Source organism: Patagioenas fasciata, chromosome Z (genome assembly GCF_037038585.1).
Source record: "Patagioenas fasciata isolate bPatFas1 chromosome Z, bPatFas1.hap1, whole genome shotgun sequence".
In the NCBI taxonomy this organism is placed as follows: Eukaryota; Metazoa; Chordata; class Aves; order Columbiformes; family Columbidae; genus Patagioenas; species Patagioenas fasciata.
In genome coordinates, this window is record NC_092560.1 from 67115231 (window position 1) to 67139698 (window position 24468).

General features: G+C 39.7%; 1 protein-coding gene across 17 annotated transcripts in view; it reads left to right on the top strand.

Moving 5' to 3' along the window:
- Nucleotides 1–24468, top strand: part of MAST4 (microtubule associated serine/threonine kinase family member 4) — a 313227-nt gene that overhangs the window by 190766 nt on the left and 97993 nt on the right. For 2 of the 17 annotated variants that reach the window (XM_065860151.2, XM_065860153.2), the window contains exon 1: nt 13285–13520. The exons of the other annotated variants lie outside the window; for them this stretch is intronic. In XM_065860151.2, the coding sequence (XP_065716223.1) occupies nt 13429–13520 (92 nt within the window). In that variant the 5' untranslated portion in view covers nt 13285–13428. Of the gene's footprint in view, nt 1–13284; nt 13521–24468 lie in introns of those variants that run through there. 17 annotated transcript variants of the gene reach the window in all.

Sequence of the window (24468 nt, forward strand, 5' to 3'; positions counted from 1 at the left end):
ACTTTGAAGTTAGCATGTTAGGATTTCTAAGAACTTTGGGGAGTTAATACAAAAGTAAATTACAGTAATTGTGGAGTGGTGTTGTAACACAGGAACACTGGGTCTAGAGATAGTAAAGATTTGTTATTTTTTTATTTAAAATATTATTTCAAAAAATGTCTTTCTAACATCTGTGGAGGCTACACAGTCACAGGAGTTACCTGAATGAATATTTCTTGAACTGCTTTACCACCTAGAATGGAAATCTTCTAGAAGTATTTTCCACTAAAGTACACCCTCATAATGTTCGTTTTTACCATAATTTGGTGTGCTGCTCACATAACTTCATTTCAAAGCCTAAAATGTTTAAGTCTTCAATAGCTAATCTGTGAATGTTTTTGCTGTATAGCTCTTAAAGACAAATGACCTGGTATAGTCCCCTTTTGGAATCAAACCTGGGATTACTTGTTGGGCAGATTTTTGTTTACCTTTGGGAGAGATTTTGGATTTCCTTAACTTTTATGGGTGATGCCATAATAAAGAGCCTGTCCAAGCTTTTAATCACATTCCCCGTGTCTTGTTTAAATGATGAAAGAGTGAATTGATAGCAAGATGCAGAGAGAGTAATTCTGTAGAGTTTTTCTTCACATTTTCAGTTAAGAAAAAAAACCACAATAAAACAACAAAAACCCCCTGAAAACAATAACAAAGAGAAACAACAACAAAAAACCCAACAGGGAATGTTTGTAATATTTACAAAAAATATGTCATACCTAAATCAGAAATTGGAGGAAGAGAGAGAGGACAGCATGGAGCTCTGCGTGGGGTCACATAGAGACCATATGAGTTGAAGACTCCATCCATGGTGTTAAGAAATCACTCCAAGCCAAGGAATAACTGATCCGCATATCTAGACAGGACTCGAAAATGAACAGTCTGGGCTCTTCCTATGCTGTCATACCACAGAGTTTCATGTACATGCAAATTACCTGCTAACAGCAATCATTAGTCACTGCAGTGACTGTACCTGTTGACCTAGAGGCTCTGCTTGTCACATGGTGACATATCTATTAGTAATGACTACAAATATCCTGAGGCTCAGTTGCCTCAACCTGCATGTAAAATTTTTACTTCTGTAGTATGGCTTCATAATTGGCTTCATCTGATTTAACAGGAGAGTATTTAAAACATCTTGAATTCAAGGTTCATTTGTTTTCCAAAATGTGACTACTTGTCTGCAGTCTCTTGCCAATCAATTCTTGCAGGTACGAAGAAACTGCTAGGTTAGCTTTCCAGTTGTTCTTTACTTTTCTTTGAAAGTTTGGTCTGATAGGGATGTCAGCAGCACACTTCTTCCAAGAGAGGTATTTCCACTCCTGTTATCTCAAATCCAGAAATTCTGCAGTCTGTGCTTAGCACAGTGACCAATTTCAGCTGGTCCTTGCATGAACTGACAGAGAAACAAACCTGTGGCTAAATTATTGAGGTGGAAATTCTCAGCCTTGTTCTGTGCCAATGCTGCAGCATTATGTTGCATCTGCATCATTTTTTATTGCACCTTGATAAAAAATAGATGCAGAACAGAAACAAGCACTGCCCGTATCAGCCTTCCCTATGACATAAAATTCCAGCAGAAGAAATCCTTCTACAGTCTCAAAGCTTGAAGTGAGGAATGCAGAAGAAGGACGTGTGTGTCAGAAGGGCACTGCTGTCCTTGTGGTGGCCTTTTTTGAAGGCTTCATTATTTCTGTGGGATTCAACACAGCTTGTTTTCACTGCTGTGCAGGCTGAATTGCTTTGAAATGAAAGTGGGTGATCCCTTAGAGAAAGCATCTTGCTTTGGTGTTAGCTTTTTCTTGAGTACTATTAAAGTGATAACTTCACAGCTGCAAGTTCTTCAAAATATTTTAAAATGAATGTTTTGAAAACAGAGTGGTGAATAGGAATGAAGAAGCATGAGACCCAGCCCCATTATAAGTAGAAATCTTCTCAGTCTTTTTGTTTTTCAGACACCTTGTTGCTCCTTTCACTTGCTGCTAACCATTTCAGAAGAAAAGTGCATATGTAGTTTCCTAGAGGCACTGCCTTGTGGCTGTAGAAAACTGAAGAATGTCACCAAACTGCTGTATTCGAGACCTAGCAGTTCTTTCCCCGATGACCATTCTGGCTGGTTTGTCATCTTGATGCACAGGATGTGTTAGTGGTTAGAACAAGGGTGGCCAGAGAGCTTTTCAGCCAAATATTCTCTTGGCTTTAAGCAGGAGATCAGTTCCCCCACATGTTTGGGTTGGGGGGAAAATGCAGCTTGTGGCATGATTCAGGCACAAACTGATCAGCTCTCCCAGTGACTACAATCTCTGCTGTGAGATGAGATGCAGCTGGCCTGTTGAAAATGTGCAGCGTGGTCCTAGAACCAATGTGGTGAATGTAAGTCTGAGTGATTCCACCTGCTGCTGGGACACCAGTTTTTCTGAGCTCTTGGAAACTAGTCCTGGGCTAGAGTGTAGTGCGGGGAGCCAGGAGGTATTGGGGAGCCTGGTGTTGGAAAGACACCAACTCGAATATGTCCTTTTCTCTATCTCCTGGTAGCCCTGCTTTCAAACACTGTTTGTCAATAGGTGGTAACTGTTCCCTGTGGGTGAGTGACAACAATGTCAGTATTCATGTGATACTGTGTTGTTTGTGTTGTCTGACTTTGATGAGCAATATGAGTTTCTGAGCCCCTACTAGAGCAGTCAGCTGCTGATATCCACAGGGCACTCTGCGGCAGTTGTAGTCTGATTGCTGCAGTTCTGTTGGCACGTACACTGGAAAACATGCTGCTGTTGAGTTTGGGAAGGTCGTTAGTGCTCTGTGACTCCCCAGGCTGTTGAAAACTGGAAATACCTCTAAAAATTGCTGTAGTACCTGAGGGAAAGAGATCATTACTAGTGCTGGTGTAGATACATATCAACTGAGGTAGGTCTCTTTCATTATGAGCAGTCGGGTAAGTTCCTGTTTCACCTCCATACTGTGGTTTCTTTGCCAGGAGAAGATGTAGGTTCTCCACATTCCGTCTGCTCCTGGACTGAAGAAATCTTCTCTTGTGCCTATGTAGACATGTGCAAGCGTGAGTGTTAAGGAAGAGCAGGATAGAATAGGCTATACCTTTGGTGGAATATGTTGGGATGATCCTTTGTCAATATTAAGCCTGATTTCTTGCAAATTTTGCTGAATTGTTGCTTTTTTAATTTCTCGCATATGAAGAAGATATATTTGCAGAGATGTTTTGAAGTCCCTTTTATATTGAGATATTAATATTTCCATAAACAAAGGTCCTCTGCAGTTACGTGAATGAAATAATCAAGTTGTGTGATACCAGGGAAATTAGGACTCTCAGTAGTTTGAACTGCTGTTTGAAAGCTGAGCAGGTAATTCTCTCATTTCCACTATGACTGATTGAGCTTTCCAGGATGCTGGAGGCATAAACAGCTAGCGTAAGCTGTGCTGGTCCTGCGCTTATTGTTTTACATGGTTTTGACTACAATGTTGGTGACAAGTGAGGTGCGACTGTAGTTTGTGTGTTACAGAAAGCTGATGTGCACTCTCAGTCCTATTATACGAAACTCAAATGAAATGTATCTGCCTGTCTTTGGAGGGGGAATGTGGAAGTCTGTGACTTGTCACGTTATCCTCCCTGATTCTTGTCATTCTCCCTGATACACATGAGAGCTTTAAGACTCTTTCTTAACTCGTCTGCGTCCCTCTCAGCTTCTGTTTGCATGGTCTTTGTCTGTACGGAGGAGGGGATTGTAGAAATCATTCAGTACCTCTGAATCTGTAGAGTGGTCAGTCTGAAGATCTCCCTGGTATTGTCTGCTCCGTTACTTTCCTCCTTTTTTAGTATCTGAGCATTTAATGCAAATATTTCTGGAACTATCTTCACTGCACTCCCAAGAAGTAGTAGGGCATTGTTATCTTTGCTTTACAGGTGGGGAACTGAAGCACAAACAGATTAAATGACTAGATAATACTGAGTCTTAGACCCTGAGGCACCATAGCCTTGAGATTTTTTTTAGTATTTTGTCCTTCATTTTGAGGGTTTTCTGTCATGTTTTCACAGGCATAACTATCTAATGTGATCTTTAGCGCTCTTGTACTTCCAGATGCTTGGTTTCCATTTTGTTTCTGTAAAATTACATTCTTTCTGTGTAGTTAATTCTGCTGCTTCCAGTGATGCTTTGTTCAGCAACCATATCTTCTGCATGTACAGTTTGGATTGTTCAGCTGCAGCACCATCTGAGGGACAGGGTAGTTAACTGTTCAGAAAACCCCCAGACGTGAGAGTATGAGCTGAGTGTAATTAGGATTATTCAGAAATTCAGATGTAAACTGTGGGGTGTGCACTGGAACAGAACTATTATTATTTATTATTTAGCCACTTGAGTAGGAGAGCATTAAGGGTGACAGATAAAGAGATTTAAGGATGTTATCAACTTGCAGTGCTGTATGCTCAGCTCATTGTTTGAAATACCAAGGGTAATGTTAATGGGCAGCCCATATAATATTCTTTTAAGCATAATGTTTCCCCTTCTAACTTCTTATGTCCCTGAGTTCCAGTTTGCTGGCTTTCTCTGCATGGGGTGCTCCATCTCACCCCGTTCTGCTGACAACAGATCCGTTACACAGATCAGCTGAAGCATGAAGCCAGATGAGTGCATGGTAAAAACTCAGGAAATGCAGCTGCTTGGGTGTATATATACTACAAAGCTCTGAATTCTTAGCACCTGATTTTTATTCATTGGGATTTAAATCATGATCTGAAAATAAACTGTGTCTTTAAAATACCTGAAGTAAACACATTACTTGCCAGTGCTGGGGAGCAGCATTTAATTTCCTTGCTCTGACAGAGACCTGTAATAGATCTGTAGCCATCAGTCTTGTGGTGATCGGGTGATTAATTTAGGACATTCAGTGTGTACGCATTAGAGCTGATGAAGTTTTCTTTCTCACTGAAGACAGCATTTACACTGAATAACTACTTTAAAATTCAGTGTCACCAGAATCGATCTATTTAAACTTTGATTGACAGGCTTGAGTGCTTCTCTGTGCTGACCTCCATTACGTTTCTCCTCCCCCCAGGTGTTTTAAAAATGAGAAAAGTTACAACTTATGAGGACAGCTTTCCCAAACCTATCAGGGTTGAACGCTATCGCACAGGAATTGCACTTCTTTCCCGAGTTCGTTTGACTTCTGCATAGAGAATCCCTCAAGTCTGTTCTCTGGCGAGTGCAGCAGTGGTATGGCCAGCGGCAGAGCTGAACTCATAGCTCTGTGTAAGGAGCTGCATTGCTCTCGTAGGAATATGTTGTTTGGGATTCTCCAGACTGGAATGCTGTGGTGGCATGACAAAATGTTCTACTTAACTGCTCTTCCTTCTGAATGTAGGGGGTTTTGGATTTTCACACAAAACTTAAAAATGCTGGGAAGTGTTTTTACAAATGTATTTCCAACTGTATTTCAAACAGTAAAAAAAGTCTGATGTGAGTATTTTCACCTTAAAAATGTACAGAAAGATTATATGCTATATATAATGTTTATACAGTCTACCAGAATTATTTAGGTTTAAACTTTAAATACAATTTTAAGTTTGCAGTTCAAAAAAACAAGACCTTCTGTTTTAAAACCAAAGCTTTTCTATGATTGAGTTATTTTTCTCACAAAAGTTGTGACTACAGCTGTGATACAGAACATGTAATAACAGCTAAATACATACTGGTTTAGAAGAATGATTGAATCCACATTTTCTTAAGAAAGCATTTAGGAATTTCACCTTGAGCCTTAAAGATGATGGCATTTGCCATATAGGCTGTGGCTGTTGATTTTAAAAGACACCTGGTAAAATACTGCTGGATGTGTAGGTCGGTAGGTCTATGTACATGGAGTGGTGTGAGCCAGCAAAATGAAATGAGTCTCTTAGGTGTATGATTGCTTCACATGAATGCCCCAAACGGTGGAAAACTTTACGTATCTGTTGGACAACACATCTGCCTTCACATTTATCCTTGTGGTACTGCCGCCACAAAAATAATTGATTAATGATTTGAAAAAATTGTGTGATCCTCTTAAGATGCTGCTAAGTGCTGGCAAAAAGGCTCCTGAAGAAAAACAAGGCAGGATAGGTTGATACTTGTTGATACTTGCTATGCAGTACAGTATTTCCTCCCTGCCCGCGCCCCCCCCCCCCCCCCCCCCCCCCCCCCCCCCCGGGCATTTGTGATAATGAAGTGAAGGTCCAAGCACCACAGTGCCTGGAAAATGATGACATTTTTGTCAGCTGTTTTCTCTCCCTTTCTGGACTTGCTTACCACCTGAAGTAGCACTTTGAAGTGTAGTAATTCTTTCTCTACTTGCCAAGATAAATCTGAATTCAGTGATAAAAATGGGAAATAGCTCTTTTATACTTTCTCATTTCTCTTTAGTTTGCTAAATAAGCTTAGAAGGAGAAGCTAATCTTTGGGACCAGAGCAAATAGGTAGCATAGTTGTTAGCATGGTTGGCTCACTCTACTACAGAGGGAAAAATGTTGAATTAAGAGTAGTGTTGACTGATGCGAATTTCGATGCCTGATGCAGATGGCTACACAAGGTATTTAGCTTCCAGTTAATATCGTGCATCTATTTAGAGCCTTTCAGAAATGGGAAGAGATGCTGGCACCATTGCTTTTCCTAAATGTCTTTATATTAAATGAGCTATAATAAACCAGAGCAGTGGGAGGTTAATTTGAATTTTGCGTATTACTTCAGAACTGGTTAGAACAATAAAGTTTACGTGTATTTATAAACAGTTCTGAGTAAATGTAGAAATTTGGCAGATATACATTGTACACCCACAAAATACTTCTTTCCTTTCTGTGATTTCTTCGACTTATTTTTACACTGTACACCCACAGTGAAAATCATGTAAAGTCACTAGAGGGTAACAAACTTCAACATCAACCGCTAGAGGGAGCAAGATTTCAATTATTGTAATTGAAAGTAATGTGATTATTAATTAGTACATTTTAAGGAGTGAATAAACCAATAAGGTCTTCAAGTTTGACTTCCTGTATAAAACAGGGTCTAGTATCTTGTCTACTTTTTTTTTTTAATACATCCTCTAACTCTTGTTTGAAGTGTGATTATTTTTTTATGTAGAAAGGCATATAAATTGTCAGATTTATAGTGATGAGGAATCCACTGTGTTACAATGGGTAAGGTGAAATAATATGAAACTGCTTTTTCCTCTGACTCCTGCAGTTTGAACGTCTAGCTCTGCTATGTGTAAGGGAGGAACAGGGTAGAATTCACTATTCTTGCAACTTGTCTCCTCCCAAAAATCTCTCCCTGCAGAGAATACACTTATTGGACAACCAAAGGACTGCTTTAGCCTTTGCGAAATGAATAAATGAAGCTTTTCAAGCTGCACACTGTAGTTCAGATTTCATTATATTTTTTCTTTCTTGATCTCCTACTGATTTTTCTACAGCCTTTGGGAAATGCCACAACTAACAGTCTCTTCGCCCCTCAGTGTTGACTTGTATCATGGCCTTACTCCCATGAGGGATTTTCCTGCTTGTAGGTCTGAGGGATGTTTATTCTTCTAGCTATATATAGTTAAGACCACCTATTTAGCTCTTTATCTGTTACAGAACCTAGGTTCTTTGCATTGTTCCTGCCTTCCAGAATCTTGCTGTATGTCTGTGGGGGTTTTTGTGCTTTGATATGACTTGATGTCTAGCGAGACCAGAGTGCATGTTTTTCAAACAAGGCTGTTTATTCAACGATCAACTGTCTTGTTCCTCTTGTTATTTACCTCTTTGGTTTTGTTGCTAGAAAGGGGATCATTTTTTCCAGACTACTAATAGCTGTATTGAATTAAATTAAACAAAGAACACAACCCTGTATGATCCACTAGAAACACTTAAGGTGCAGTTACGTTTTCGGATCTGTTGGTGAGTTTTAATGTTTCCTGTATCATGCATAAGTTTTTGTTTTGTGCTAGTTAAGTTATTAAATCATTGTGAGGAAATAGGTTGAGCAAACTGTTTTATATGTAAAACTGTGTTTAGTGACACCAAGTTTGTTACCATACCTGAATTTATTCCTGTTGGCAGCTAGTATCCTGTTATTTTAAAAGAGAGCTATGGCATGACAGCTTAGTTTCACTATTATAGAACTTACAGATATTCCAAGACACTTTGAAAACAGCAATAATTTGAATGGGCAGGTTAGCCAGTTCCTTTGTTACTCTTTGGATAATAATTATCTGACTATGAAGACTCATCTAAACCAAAACAATCTCCTCTCAACCCTGCAAACTCAGTCCTAATTTAACATCCTTCGAGTATATTGATGGAATGAGAAGCATTTCTTTGTTGCTAAAAGATGTTATTACATAATCTTCCTTTCCCACAAAAATAGGCAAGATGCATTAAGGCAACCTTTTTTTTATGGTTCACAAATTTACCCTCCTTATTCAGTATGAGGCCTATGCTATTAGGATTTTACTACTCTTACCATCTTTAAGGAACTGTGTTATCTATGGTGTTGCTGGTGAACTATATTCATCTTGCTATAAAACTGATAATACTTGAGCAGTCTGTAATGCTTTTGGGCAGTGACTGCAGAACATTTTCATGCATGTTTTGAAAAATTCCAGTGCATATTAGTATAATTATCAGTGTGAAGAAGGTAGTTTAGATAACTTTTTCATTGGAGTACTATGTGCAGGATACTGTCTTAGGATTGGTATTGCGTTTTGGTTTATAAGATACACCGTTCAACTTACCAAGTATTTCATGGTGGTACTTAAAGTCAGTAATCAGTGTTACATAATTAAAATATTTCTGGGGAAGAATTATTATTGCTGTAAAATACTGGAAGTAAATGTTGACATTTTGAAATCTTTTTTGCTTATGAACTGAATGAGTCTCTTCTAAGGATGCCATTTAGAAATTTGCTTTTGCAAATCCAGTTTTCTTCAAAGCAAGGATAGATAAGTCACCTTTTCTGACTTGAGCAATGTTTTTCTTTTCAAGTGAATATAAAAGGGAAAACTTAATGATCCTTATCACTTGTTTTGTTATGTGCTACATTATGTAATGCTGTGTGATAAATAAAACTCATCATCTGAATTACATAGTAAAGCATCTCCTAAGTGTTGGACTTGCCTGAGCTACTGGTTGTTTTGGGAGTGGCTGTACAGCTGAAAAGTTAAGCAACAAATGCTGTTAAAGACCTATTTGCAGGTTCTTAACTGTTGTTATTTATTTGTTTTCGACAACTACAGCATTCAGTGTTTTTAATTGGACACTGTAGACAGTTATTTACAGTTATGGAACATATCAATAACATTTCATTTCAGGGAAATATATCTAACTGTCAGGCACACATTTATCACTGTGCCATAGATCTGTTCCTAACAATTTTGGGTTTACACATTTTGGAACACTATCTCTGCATTGTTAATTTTTTAGTCCAGTTCTATATGTCAGAGGTGAGTAAATTGTGCCAGCTTACAAAACAAGGCAAAAATCTGTTTGTTGAGCCTGTGTTTGCAAAGGATAAGCAGCATCATTGGAAAAGCTCCACTTTAAGTGATAGCCACTGCCAAAGAAGGGTCCTGCTGCCGCTGCCTCCCTGCCTGACCATTCATTCCATCTCCTTCCCTTGCCCTTGGGCCTGGTCCTGGGCTGCCCCTCACTAAGCTGATTCAGCTCACCGAATTGGAGGAGAAGGTGTCCCCTGAGCAGCTGTGTAGTACCCGCAAGATTAGCTTGCAAAACCTCACTCTCCCCTGAGGTGTTTGCCTTGAAATCGGGCATTTCTGTGGCATGGAAAGTTGCAGACTGCAGGCATCACTTTGGAAGCTGTGTTGTTTATTGACAGGCATTACGAAGTTTTCACCATAATTTACATGTTGTGCTTTTAAGGGTAAGGACTGTGTTTCCCTTTATGAAGCTTATTAATTCTTATAAGGTTGTTGTGGGATGATGCCAGAGTCCTCACAACTCCTCCTCTCATTTCCATGCCTTTGTCAAAGTCTGTGTAGTGCCTTAATATGCATATGTCCACCAGGCACTTAAGAAAAATAATTACTCAAGTTTCCTTGCTTTGAAGCCCATGTTAGAAACGGCCTGACTCGTTGGCAGGACTGTATGTGCTTCCAGTTGTGCACAGAAAGCCATGAAGCTAAAGGTCATGTAACTCAGGGAGCTATTGCTGGTGAATGGTCTGTGCAGGGTCTAGAGAGGGAATTGCAAGGGGTTTGACCATGAGAAGCCATAGTTTGAAATGAATGATGTTCAGCATTGAATGTAGAATGACACTGATGTGCTGATGATACTTTCTGTTGCTGTATAAATGGACAAAAACTTTTACCTAGAATTTGTTCATCCCTTTCCGCTTTTGCAAAAAATCCAGCTTATCAGATAATGTAATGTGTATTGCAGTAGCCAGGTCTGTGTAATGGCTTTTGGTATAATCATCTCTCTGGTTTTACATTGAAGGATTCAATGTGTTTTCCGTCTACTCACAAGCAGCAATCATCTTTTTTCAGGTGTGTCTTTGTTTACAGTGTGATGGACTAGTCTTGCTTCATTTCTGGAAGTTTTTTGGGTATGTTTTAGAATTTTAGGTTTCACATCATCATTAATAAAGTGGTTGAGATGTTCATAAAGATATCTTGAGTTGAATTATAGCCTGGCCTTGCAGCATAAAACATTGATAATTTTTTGCCTTGATATGAAATGAGTTTCGACCTCGGTGTTCCCATGGTCAGCGCACACTTGATGTGCTTGGGTGAGTTGCGGAAACTGAACTGTTTCTCTTACTGAGAGAGGGAAGGTACTCCTCTAACTGCCTCTAATGGAGAGTGAGCAGAGGGGAGAGCTTGCAGAGCAATGGGAACACTGAAATGTTTCCAGCATGATTGGTGGAAAACTGCTGTTCTTCTTTAGCTGGTGCTGTTCACAACATCAGGTATCTAAAATTCCCTGTTTTTTTGATTATGTGCAGTTCTTTCTCCAAACGTGCTGATTACAGGCAAAAACTTGTGTACATAGCAGAGAATATGAAATAGTGGGGTACATGGAGGAGATGTTTCTCAGTGCTTATGTAGAGATCTGGGAATTTCCTTACTAAGGTTTAAGAAAGGAGGGTTGCCAGCCATGCTTGCCTTCACATGAACCTTCACACCGAGTATGGGCAAGCATGCCTCAAAGCAAAAAGAAACGGCTGAGAGGTTTTCTGTTCCTGGATACAGTAGGTGTGAATACTATTTCTCTGTCCTAATGGAGTGGTATAAAAAGAGCAGGCATGTAGGCTGGCTGGGAGGTGCTCTCCTGCTGAGCCCCCATGAGGGACACAGGCCAAGAGTACCAGCTTCTGCAGCCATTTCAGCCTTACTCGTGCAAGAAAATCTGACCTGGGACCTCCATGGAGCTGTTTTCTTCTCATATGGAGCTGTGGTCTCTTCTAAAATGAAGTCATCTTTAGAGAAGTGTTGGATGAGACTTCTTCACAGTGGTGTGTCAGCAAATGATACCTGCTGGGGATTTCTACTAAGACTGTTGTGTGAACACCTTAATAAATGCCCGTCTAAACCCAGTTCCTGAATAAGATAAAGTTTGTACCCGTGACTTATAAAACTATCCCAAGAAAATATTCTTCTGCACCCCAAAAATAGACATGTTTTAGTTTGTTAGAGGACACTAGTGCCTTCTTTGCAACGCATATCTCTGGAGGCTTTTCCAAACAAGGGCTATCATTGCAATGCTGTGCTACGTGTGGAGCTGGTATCCTGAGAGCTGCCTCATCCCCAGCGCCACGTGAGCCCTCCCAGCCCTGCTCTGCAGCGCTCTGCGCCACCAGTTTTCTTTCACACAAGCAATCGACTAGTCTGTATTTACATCAAGTTTTTCTGTTTCCTACGATTTTCCTCCTACTATTGCAGAGAACCCTGAGAGATTTAACCACAGTGCCACGTAATTTATCTCAGGGAGTGCAGTGGTGCCAGCTATGACAGTATTTAGTGTTTTTCTAAGATACAGCTCCTGCAATGTTGAGATTATGCAGGAATCTTGCTTTCAGTAAAGTAAGTAAACAGTCTCGGCACAAAACTTGCAGCATTCTTTCTGTAGCTGCGTAAATATGACCAAGTCCCTTAAATGTGACCCTTAGAGAAATGAAAAGGCAAATGGAAATTTTAAGTATGTTAAAACAGACCTCATAATTTTTTGAAGCCACAGTAACTGGTTTTCTGTACTTGACCACCATTGCTTCTGACAGCTTGAGTTTGGCATTAATGAATGACTGTGCAGTATGGTAGTAATTTTAGAAACACTTCTATTTGTGACATGTGAGGAAAAATGCTGGTCTAGACGGAGCTGTGGAGGAAGAGAGGAGAGGGCTTTGAGAGTGGTGCTGGAATGAAGGGTGAAGAGACTGAGGGGAGCAGCCACACGGGGCTAAAGTGAAAAGTAAAGGTGGAATGATGGATGGGGGGGGAGAGAAGTCAGGGAAACAAACTTGAGAGGGCTGGGAGAGAGAAGCAAAGAAGAAAGTTGGTAGGAGGAAGAGGAGGAAATGACTCAAAGTACCTGAGGCATTAAGCCACTGTTTTGAGTAGCAAAGGTGCTCAAAGCCTTTCTGTACCCTTTTGCCAGTGTATGTTTAAGGGTAGCTTTCTCAAAAGATGTAGTTGGTAATGGAGGCAGGTGTCCCAGCTTTCTGTGGCGAACGCCTAGTGCCTGGAGTGGCCACTCTGAGAAATAGTAATTAAGTACCTGTACTGTCAGTTCTCCTGGAACAGACACGAAGTTGTAGTAATGACATATATACACTGTACATTTAAATAGATGGTCAGTGGTCTTCACTGGCCATTCCGGCAGAGCAACGCGTGCCAGCCAAGCCTCTGCTGCCCGCACCGCCTGGGTTTTGCACTTGTGTGTTTCTGCCTGCGCGGCGCTGCCCGTGTTCGCCGTGACTCCGAAGCGAGCCGAGCCTGCAGCGCTCGCACCTGGCGCCGCCGGTGGAGGGAGCGGCAGCGGCCGGCCCGGCGGCGGCTCTTGGCGCCCGCTCCGCGCACAGCCGGGCAGGAGGGGGAGGCTCTACCAGCCGCCGCTGGGCGGGGGGCGGGCGGGCAGAAAGCGCTGTAGCCGCTGCCGGCAGCGAGCGGAGGAGAGAGCGAGGCTCCTGCGGCGCGACCCCCGCGCGGGCGCGAATGGTCGGTGCCGGGGCGGGGCGCGCGCGCTGCGGAGCAACCGCACGGAAAAGTTGCCGTCGGTCCGAGCTGCCGTTACCGCCTCTCTCCTTCCTGCGCCCAGGGTCACTCGCTCGCCTCTCTGTCTCCTGGGAACAGTCGCGGGCGCTCTCCTTTTCTTCTCCTTGTATTATGGCTCTGAATTTTTAGGAATCCGAACGCAGGGATATGGATATGTCTGACCCGAATTTTTGGACGGTCCTCTCCAACTTCACGCTGCCCCACCTGCGGAGCGGCACCCGTCTCCGCCGGACGCAAAGGTAAGGCTCGGGCCGCCGAGCTTCCCGGGGCGGCAGCAGAAAAGCCCCTGGAAGGGCGGCGGGACCCTCGGCCTCTTGGTTTCTCCCGATCGGAAACTGCGAGAGTTGCCAGACTTTCCTTGCGAGTCCGTGGGGGTTCTGCTAGTTGGGTATTTTTTTAAACCAAACGCTGCGCATTGCTCTACCCCCTTTATAAAATGTTTTGTTTTCTCCTGCCCTTCCACCCTCCCCCTTTTTAATAATTTCTTTCTTAAAGACACTTCCAGGTTGCTCTCAAATATTTGACCTTTAATATAGAGCAGATATACTTTATATGGACAACTCAGGATAGCCTACATTGTTCAGTGTTCTTAAAGAGACAGGTTTGTGTAACTACTTTTTTTTAGGCAGGCTAACTGACGTTTGCTGGTACAGGAGTGGCCTTTTTATTTTTGTAACATTTTAATTATTGTCAGAAGGGGAAAAAAGTTTTGGAAACAGTAAATGCTAAGTAAAAGTTAGAGAATTGTGCCATCAATGGACAGAAGACTGACAAACTTTTACATCTTGGTCATTTTTTGTGCCTTGGTGTCCATTGCAGTTAAGTGTATTCGTCTATCATAAGGAATAGCAAAAGTTTATAGGAGTTTGTGACTTTGTTCACTAGTATCCTGTATGCCATTTTGAAGCATACCAGTTGTGATGTTGAATTATGGTATATTTCTGTCTGTGAAACTACCTCGAGTATTAATTTATGAATTATCTTTGAAGAACATGTGTGAAATGTTTCTTGTGCTGGCTGGTGAGCTGGCACAAAGCAAGCAGGACAGAGACTTAGCAGAGCTGGCTGTTCCTAAGCCTTAAGTCTTTATGTACTGATATTTTTCAAAAAGAAAAGAATATCTGTCTGTTGAATGACAAAAAGTTAACAAAGGAAAATCAAGTGACCTGTTTCACATGTTCTTTCAACGTGTATCTCTTCTGTGTATGTAGCTTGAGGTAGCTGTAAGTGCTGAGTTATTTTATGATTATTATGCTTGTCTTATAAATAATTTTTTTACTCTTACGTAGCATCAACTGAGTGTCTAAGTAGGTATTATATGTTTTTCTGCTGCAAGTGTCTGTGTTTAAAGATGGGAACATGCTGGGGCTTTTTCAAATCATCTTCACTTTTCTTACTCAAATAGGTTTGCACCTTTGTGAAGACTTTAAAATAAAATACATTTTATGAAGTATATGGTTGTATGGCAAGTTGAGAAGAGAGACTTGGTGGACTTCACAAGAAATGTGAATTACATGTGTACTGAGTCTTTGTTTTTGTTTTGGGTGTGTGTTTTGTTTTGTTTGGATGCTTTCCTGCTTTACAAACACGATGCTACATGGGGTTTATTTAAATATTTGAAAGAAATTTTAAAGCAGCATTGAATACAGTCTCAGCATATCTTATATAAGGTTATTAGTGAACAGTAGATGCCATATATGCAGGTATGTTTTATGTATTACAGGGATATTCGGTACTTAATGCCCTTTCTGTAGGAAAATCAGAATGTCATAGCATTGTGAAACTAAAAAGCCAGCAGTAGAGTTTCAGCCTTGTTACTCTTAGTGGGCCCCAATACCCTCCTTTCTCAGCCTGGTTCTCTCATCTGGGTGCGGAGCTCAGTGTTTGCTGCATTGCTATCTCCCCGGACAGGCTGACTAGCCCACTTCTTCAGCTGTCTTCTTAAAGATGGACCTGTCCCCTGTACCCTTATGCTCATAATTCATCTACTAATGTAACTGATTGATTTCAGAGTTATAAAACTGTGAGAAGAAATAAAAACAATATGGAGAGTGCAGATTCTCCCAGTTCTGCTGCAGAAATGGGCATGGGTTAGACAAGGTACCAGCTGGGGTCTGCATGTTCTGAGCTGTATCTCACCTGGACTGTCTTCACAGACTCGTAGTCAACCGTAGACTGAACTGTTACCTGACAAGACTGGAATGATAGCTGCTTACTTGCCACAGGATGTTTTCCCTTTGTAAAAGAGTGCTTCTGGGTAGCTGCTTATGTTTTATGTAGCTTCCCTGGCATTTTAGAGGACCAAAAAGCAGGCTGTGAGTAGGTTTGAAAGGAGCCTGGTTCCTATGATCTGAGTCCTCTGGCTGTGCTTAACTGAAAGTTTTGGGTCCACTGATTTAAGATGGTTTTTTTCTTAATAGTAACACTGCCAATGGAACTGTTGTCCAGTTCATGGCAAGGCTTGGTGCTTCATGGAAACTTTACAAGAGACATTCATTGTTCTTTCTGCTTGTATCCACAGTTGGCTCTGGGGCTCCTTGCCAGTGTGAGAGCATTAATTTTACGTTTTCATTGGGCATTTTAGTATCTTAGGTGTGTTCCTTTTGCCTGTTCAATTACTTTTACCTACACTAACAGGATTCTTGTGGACTGCTAGGCCCGGTCCTTTTTGTGAGCACTATCCTGCCTTCTTGGCACTTGGTGTAAAGAGAATTGTCTTGTAGTACTAAGAATTTTGTTTCTTTCTATAGATTTACTTGTTGTAGGCATTTATTTCTCTTTGCTGAGGTCCTAAGAAGAATGAAAATATAGTCTGTTCTCCTTCAGGTTGCAGTGTTGAGCGTGGCAGCTAAGTTGTAAAATTAAGTTTTATGGTCTTACTTGCTGACCAAAGTCTTTAAATGTTTGTTTTGTTTAACTTCTGTTTTCCAACAGTAGACTTAGATGAATTTCAGTTGCAGCAGCTCTTTCTGGAAGTGGTACCTGAACAAGAAATATCCTAGCCTGACTTTCAAGTCATGGAGTGGGTTTTCAGGACTAGTGGGTGGAAAAATTCTCTTCAATTATAAATTGGAGGCTTTTGGTATTAAAATCACTGAGCCTGTGAACGACATGGATTATGCCATGGACTTTCACACAGAAGAAAAATGTTATTCTTCTATTGCTATAGGTGTGTTGACCATTCATAGTACTAACTTTGCATTCCTGCCCAGAATGATATCCTTTGGACCAGTGAAATAGAGGGAGAGAGAGGGACTCTGTGTATCTGTATACATTTATTTATATAGATCAATTTTAGATTTATATAGATCAATGTGTAGATTTATGTATGGATGGATGTGCATGCACACACACACTATTTTCATATGGAAAGATCAGTAAATGCTTTCTACTTAATTCTGTGTTATGTATTTAGCTCTCTTCGCCACTTTCTCTCTTCTCTGTTATCTGTTACAAAACCAACAAGCCTGTGATTCTCTTGTATGTGTTTTGCTCTTGCTTCTTTGTGGTAGTTGCACTGAAACAATGTTATTACCACAGTTCGTCCTTGGAGTCTGTGTGTGGTGTGTTTTCTTTTTTGTATGTGTTTTTTCATTATGCCAGTGTGAATGCTTGTTCAGTTGTGTTGAAACTTCGTGTTATTTGTGTAGAGTCACTGAAGTGGTACTGAGACTTTCCTGATATGGGATTAAAATATTCATTAATTATCAAGTAATAAATCATACCTTCTAACTGTTCCTAACCATTTCTGAAACATTAAAAACAAAGGAAAATTATAACTTTTATTGAAAACTCAGAGAATAGAGTTGTCAAACTTTGCTGTAGTTTTATTAATTTGGGGACATCACACTTCCTAGAAAATGTTGAGCAGGCTTTTTTGAACTTCTCTGGGTTGATAGTTTTAGTAGGTGTAGGGATTTTAAAATTATTATGTGAACTCTTGCTATTGGTTCTTGTATAGGTATTGTGGTTTTTTTTCCTCTGTCAACAAAGTAGTATTTGTAAGTATACTGTAAATGGATTGTTTTATTTGATAATAGGTGTTAAAAGTGGTCCCATTGGTGATACAAGAAAATGAAGCACACTTATTAATGTAAAAGCAGCCACAGAAATTAAGTGTAATTGTGTTGATGCCAGCAGAATCTGTTGGTGCCCCACTTGAGTTATTTTACTTTTATTACATAAGAGTAAAGATCAGTTAAACAAGAGTTACTTTTTGCTGTATTTGCTGTATCGTTTTGGAGTGTGGCAATCTGAAAAGCTTTTCCTCTTTCTTACTTTTAACCCTCTTCATTCACCTTAATTCCTACATGTAAGAGAGAGGCAACTGTTATCCTGATTAATGTTGAATAAGTTTAGAGAGAAGATTGTTATAAAAAAAACCGGGGGGAATAAGAAAAATCTCCGTTCAGGCTGTCTCTGCTTTCAAAACACGTTATCATAGAGTATTTTTTATTAGAAGTTAATCTGTTGGCCTAATGATCCCACTGCTTTCTGTGCTACATAGTGAAGTGTTAATGTATCTTAGTAGTTGTATTTCCTTTAATTCACAGTACAGGCTGTGTGTTAGGGCAATAGTCTTACAGTTTCACTGTCAAAGTGGATGTGTTGGTTTTATTCTGGTTAGTTTACTTGTCTCATCTTTTTGTTCAAGCAACTAATGTATTTCATGTTCTGCTTACAATCTGAATGTTGGCAACAATCAGTTTTCTCCCATGTGCCATCATTGTTTCTTAGCTGCAGCCAGACTGGTAAGGATTCATCTGGTCCTATTCCTGTTTTTTTACTTAGTTTTTGCTCTGAAAAAATCCTGTTTTGTTAGAATTAAGTGCAGATATTTAGGGTTTTACTGTAGAAAACTGGAGAAAAGCTTAAAAAAAGAGCAAAGTAAAAAATAAGCTTAGAGAAGTGCTGGAGAGATGCTTTCCCCTCTCACCCCCTCTCCCCCACCATTGTGGTTAGTGTCTACTGTTATAGGAGACAGACTTTGCCTTTCTTACCTGAAGAATCAAAAGGACAGTAGTCCAAACATCCCTTCATCAGCTTTGGCTATTGGGGCACATTACACAATCTTCCTGCTCCGTTTGAATTTGGCTTACATCCACTATCGATATTCTGCAGAGCCTTTATGGTCCTTACTGTATTATAAGCCGACTGATCCTTCTCAGACGTAATTTTTAAGCACACAGGGGCTCAATCAGGCAATGGTTAATACTTGCCATGCCTTCTGTCTAGAGCTTTGAATTTCTGGAGCAGTATGCCATGTACCCACTTGTGTGGCTGCACATACTGATTGATGGGCTTGCCTCTGGTAATTCTTTGTGAAACCTGGAAGTGGTGGTCAGGTAAGTGGATTTCAGGTTGTTCCCTGTGACAATGTTAGACATGCCAGTGTACTTGGCTTACGAAGTTGGAAACGTGAGTAGTAACAATTTGGTTAGTTATGAGACATTGAATCATTCAGTATTTTGGGCCACTGTGTTTAGAATACAAAGATACTGCTAACTGATTTAGGTTGAACATTTTTAATGAAGCTTATTAAATGTGTCACACTGATTTAATAACAGGGTAAATCCATTTAATGTTGCTAGCAGTTCTTCTGTGTGTATTGCCACATTATCTGTGGGCTGTATCAGACCTAGATCAGGATGTCAAGTTACATCTCGTTAGAAAAAGGTTTAGTAGGAGGTAGGTTCTTTGGAGGAACACTGTGATGGCACCAGGACAGATTTTTTGTGTCTGGATCTTTGCAAATTCAGTAACTGCAGTAATTGCAAAATTTTAAAGCCACCCACAAGAATATATATTATTAATATATTAAATTGTGTCTAGACATAATATACCAGTGTCATATTTGGACTCTGAATTTCATCTGATGTGGGGGTCTGCTGTGTGACACTGTGTATGATTACTTGACTTAATTGTTCATGTCACTTAATTGTACACTGGTAGAGACATTATTACAGAGATCACTCACACTTAATATACTTGGCATTTTTCTACCCATTTGTGAGACCACATACTTCTCAGCACTAATGTTTCAGTCCTTTTTTTGAAGCAGTGCATATTATATATACTTTATTGATACATGTTAGCATTAATTAGATCTACTTCAGCAGACTATTCCACCCGAATAAAGCTGAGATTAAAAAAACAAAACCAAAAAACCCACCAAAACCCCACACTTCTAGTGTATCCTTAAATCTCGTGGTAGGTCAGTTCTGTGGTTTTATTTAAAATACTCAAACCAAATTGAGTAGCAGTGAGCTAGAAAACTCCTTTTGGCCTGGTCCCCAGTAAATATAAACATATCTCGGAAATATTGTAAACCAGAACAATTCCCAGATTGATCTACAAACTGCACTTTACTGGTGTTCCTGCCGCTGACAGATGAGTGCAAAAATACTGTTTAGGAATAATGAAAACCATCATGCTCTATTGTTCTTGAAAGATTGTAATTATTACTGTAAGTAGAATCTGTTATTCCCATGAAATACTGGCATGTTCAGTTTGGAGATTACAAAGTAAAAACTGCTGTGTTTTCCTTATCCCACATGTTCTTTTCTCTGCATATGCAGTAATTGTGTAGATGTTCTAGCATGTAATAGCCTGCTTTTGATTTCTATCATTTTGCTTTAGCGTGGGTTTAAGATAGTATGTGTAAGAAAAATTGTCAAAAGGTTACCCACTAGTGGATCTTTTTTTTTTTTTTTCCTTTTCCCCCTCATAAAAATATTGAAGATGCTGTAAAATGAAACACTGCTTACTAGTAGGAAAATGGCTATTTATACGTGATCAAAGTGTCTGTCTTTTCTAACTAGACTGGTTTAAAACGTAGTTATTAACATCTAAATAAATTACGGGGAAGTTAAGTTTACGTATATTCAGTTTTATTAAAAATCATAGGGTTTATCTAAATGTTTAAATGTAAGCAATTTTAAAAATCTGGTTTAATGGTGGGTAGACTAAAGTAGTCCTGAATAAAGTCAAGGGTGTTGATTATTGAAGGAATACTGTTCCTAGTGCTGCTTAATTTGCTGAAACAAATAATTAAGTGTTATATGTTGAAAGAATTTAATTTCATAAAAACATATATACTGTCAGTCCTGTTTGTGCTTCATTGTAGTATTGTATTGCAGAGTTTAAAAAACATTATTTCTCTCAAGGCAATAAGGTAGTTCTAATACAAACTTTGTTTCTTTTGTGTGTCAGTTAGGGATTATGTCAGTCTGAATGTTTTTCATGTGTCTGACAAAATTCCTGGTTTTTGTTTTCAGGGGACTTGAGTGAATGTAAACTTACCTGTTGCAAGGTTGGAGAGGAAATCTTATTAATATCTTTTGTTTATTTTCATATGTATCAGTATATATGTATATATCTGTATACACTGTAAATACACACACTTAAGGGTGCACAGGCATTTGTATGCATAAATACTCAAGCAGTAGCTGTAAAATACTGCTTGTTGAGAAGCTGAATGAGATTGATACCATGGGATCAGTTCAACAGTTGGAAAAATGTAATTTCTTACATGTGATTTATTCAAACGCGTATCTAGGCATAAATTGGATAGACACTTTTCTATCTACAAGGATATTTATACCGTTCTATAGCATGAATTCATACTCTGGCTTTTGAAAATTCCCAAAGCGCAAGCATTTATAATCTTGTTTCTGGAAAATGTGGCTTGTTTCCCCAAATTGAACAAGGCTGTTGACTGTTCCACCACTGGAACAGGCTGGTTTATTTCTTTGAATTTTTGAACTTGACTAGGTCAAACTAATATAGCATTTGTGTTGTGAAATACAATGGGATTGATCTCCTTTTCCCTTAAGAAATGGGAAGGATTCACTTTTTTTTTTTTTTTTCTTGAGGTAATTCTGTGTACAGCAGTTCACCAGGAACTCAATTTGAGAGGTCTAATGAATTAGAAGTTACTTTGTTTGAATGCTGGTACTTGTTATCTGTGATTGTTTTAAGTAGCACTCAAGATGTTCATAACTGAAACAGTAGTGGAGGATAGAGTTTCCTTTATTTTCCATAGATACTTTCTTAAATGCATTTGAGAACACTACATAGTCAGTCTTCCCTCACTGGGCTGCTTGGCCCCTGTCCTGTGTGAGATTTGGCACAGGCTTCTGAACAGAATTTCACTTCTCACAAGAGGTATATTTGCACATGTGGAACAACTTTCAGTGTTTTTTTGACCCTTTGCTTTTTTTCATGTGTGTCTGCGAGAGAGGAGTTTAGCTATTCGTTAAAGCTGTTAGTCAAAGGTGGATTTCTGTAAGAAACCTTTACTTTGTTTTTGAAATACATTTAAATATGATGCTTTTATATACCAGTTTTAAATCCTAAAGTTGTTATAGGGAAGATGGGTACAATAGTTTGAACTATCTGAGCTTCCTTTGATAAATCAGGGTACAGTGAATCAGCTTCTAATTTAAATTGTTATTCTTAAAATTCCTTTGGGGCAACTGGTATTATAACTTCTTGGATGAGCTGCTGAATTCTTCTGGAAAGGTTTTGCTAACAAAAAAAGAGAGACAGAAACCTCAAAAGGAAACAAAAGAAAGGCAGTCCTAAGATAAGCATGTTTTGTAAGGATGTACTTTAACTCTGAAACCTTCCCTTCTCAAACCTGAACCAAACTCTAGTGCAACATGGCAACTTGATGGTGTGCCTAATGGACACACAGAGGTCTCTAACTGTGAGGCAGGACATTCTTCCAGCCAAGAGGTGGTGGCATTCTGGCTAAATGTCCCAGAGGTGGCATCGCAGTGGCCGCGAGAAGCATCTCTTGCACTCTGGATAGCTAAACAAAAAGTGAGGGAAGGCGAACCCAGAGAGAGTTCAGAGAGTGAACGGAACATGAGAGAAGAAATTTTTGCAGAAGTATTGCAGAAGGTGTAGTGCTGTGACTCAGTGAGAGGACATGAAACCTTAGAAGAGGGAGCGTTCCTGGCTCTTCTCTTGACAGAATTATTTGTAACTGGTGTCTAATTTAACAATGTATAGCTTAATATCAGTGGGCCTAGCAACTTATAGTGAAATTCTGCCTTCAGTGATGGATGTTTGCTGTTGATTACAGTTCATGCTGACTGAAAGGAGGCAAAAATCTTTATCAGAATTCTTACTCGGTAACTGTGTCTTTACAGATTTAACATAGTTCAAACATAAACATAATAGTCTAGTCCTTGAAGAAGTGGAAGTTAGACACTGATGATAGGAATAAATCAGATTTATGTTACTAACAACAGATGTCTTGGAATTTACTAGAATTTGTTGTCATAATGTAACTCAACACATGGCTTTTTTATTCTGTTTCATGGAAACTGAAAGGAAGATGTTTGAACATTAACTCATTCTTCTGACAATGCTGTTCAGCAAGAGGTCATAATTGACTAATATCCTTTGTGATAATAGTGTTAACCCTCTTGGAGTTCACTAATAAAAAGCAGATTTGTGTACATTTGTTTCACAAATTTTCAGTGGGTCTGGGCCTGCCTGGCTTGTTCTCACACATGGGTATGTCAAGGGAATTTCCCTAAGTGCTGTAATAGTAGAAGTAAAGGCAGTCAGACAAGTCCAATATGCTCTATTCACCTTGTCTGTGAACACCCCACGCAAAAGGATGGTGATGTCGGTTCACTGTACCATCAAGTCTTACCAGAACATCTTCCTTTTGCTTCCGCCACATAAAGGACAAATAAGTAACACATTTTGCAAGTAAGCTTGTATTTTATTTTTTTTCTTACCTGAGGCTTAGTACCTTGGCTTCTTCTCTGGCCCTTCTGCCGTGTTTTGATGATGGAACTGTTGTGTTTGGAGGCATCTGCTCCCCATCTGTGACCTATAACTAATGAAAGAACATGAGTTCTGTTGGGAAATACACTTCTGTTTAGTTTTTTCCTTCCTGCTTGATTGTGTCTCACATGTCTTGCCAAATGTCAAAATATTATCATCTTTTGCAAAGCTTTGATTTTGCTTGGTGGAAAAAAATTCAAAACAAAAAAATGAAACTTCTTCCTGTTTTCTGGTTAAGTTTAAAAATTATTTTTTCTTACGTGTCTTCCTCAAATCTTAGAACAGCAAACTGCTTTTTATTTTTTTTTCACTTCTATACAGGAAATGTTTCAAAGGAAATATAAAACATACTAGAGTATATGAAAATAGTAGTTTCTTTTATTAAATATGCAAATTGTTTGTATAGGTCAGACCTAAGCATTCAGCATTATCTATAAATTAATACCTTTTAACCATCATGTGTTTCCTTCTTCTGATTCATAAATTATAAGGCAAGAAGGAACCAGTAGGATCACCTGCTCCGACAGTCTACAGGAAACAACACACAGAATAATAGTGTTAGCAATTTAGTCATTTGGCCCTCCCACTCAAGGTAATGGGTTTGATATATCATTGACAAGTTTGAGAAAATCTGAGAAGTTTCCCACTGTTCTGGCCAGCTTTCTTTTGATTCTTCTTGTTCCTTGAGTGAGCTGTGTTTTACCACTACTGATTTATTGCTGATCCTATTGTCTCTCCCACTAACCTTGGTAATGGCCTTAGAGACATTGTGCCAGTCTCTTTATAAACACAAAAAAAATGTTCTGTACATTCTTTGGGACTGTGACTGCCTAAATTCAGTCCAAGGATCAACAGATGGATATTAATAGAAGGAAACAATTTGAAGAGAAGTCCAGAGGACCGTCTGTGTTTTCTGCATCAGATAGCATGGAAAAAAGAGGTTTCCCTTCAAGTCGTATTGAAGGAACAATAACGTTGTGTTTTCTAAAAGAAATCTGCCCCAGGAAGCTGGCCTGCAGGCCAATAGCACCGTGTGGCTTCTGTCCATGCTGGAAGCACTTGGCCCAGATCTCTGCGGGAGCGTTGGGCGTGTGTGGGGACATGGGCGGAGGGAGTCATGTGCGGCTTTCCTCTCTTGGGTGGGCCGGGCTGTGTGAAAAGGTGGAAGCGTGTGGGAGTTGTATGAAGGAACGCATCCTGCTGAGGTGCTGTTGGAAGACTGTGGTGCAGTGGGGGGCAAGAGTGTCCCTTTGGTTTTGTTCATGTAGACTCTTAGGAAGTAGAGCTGCTCCCAGGTTTCATCTTGTAGGTCAGTAGTTGGATAATTCCACAACATGATACAGGAATGACAAAGCACATGCAGTACAGACCATCTCAAGA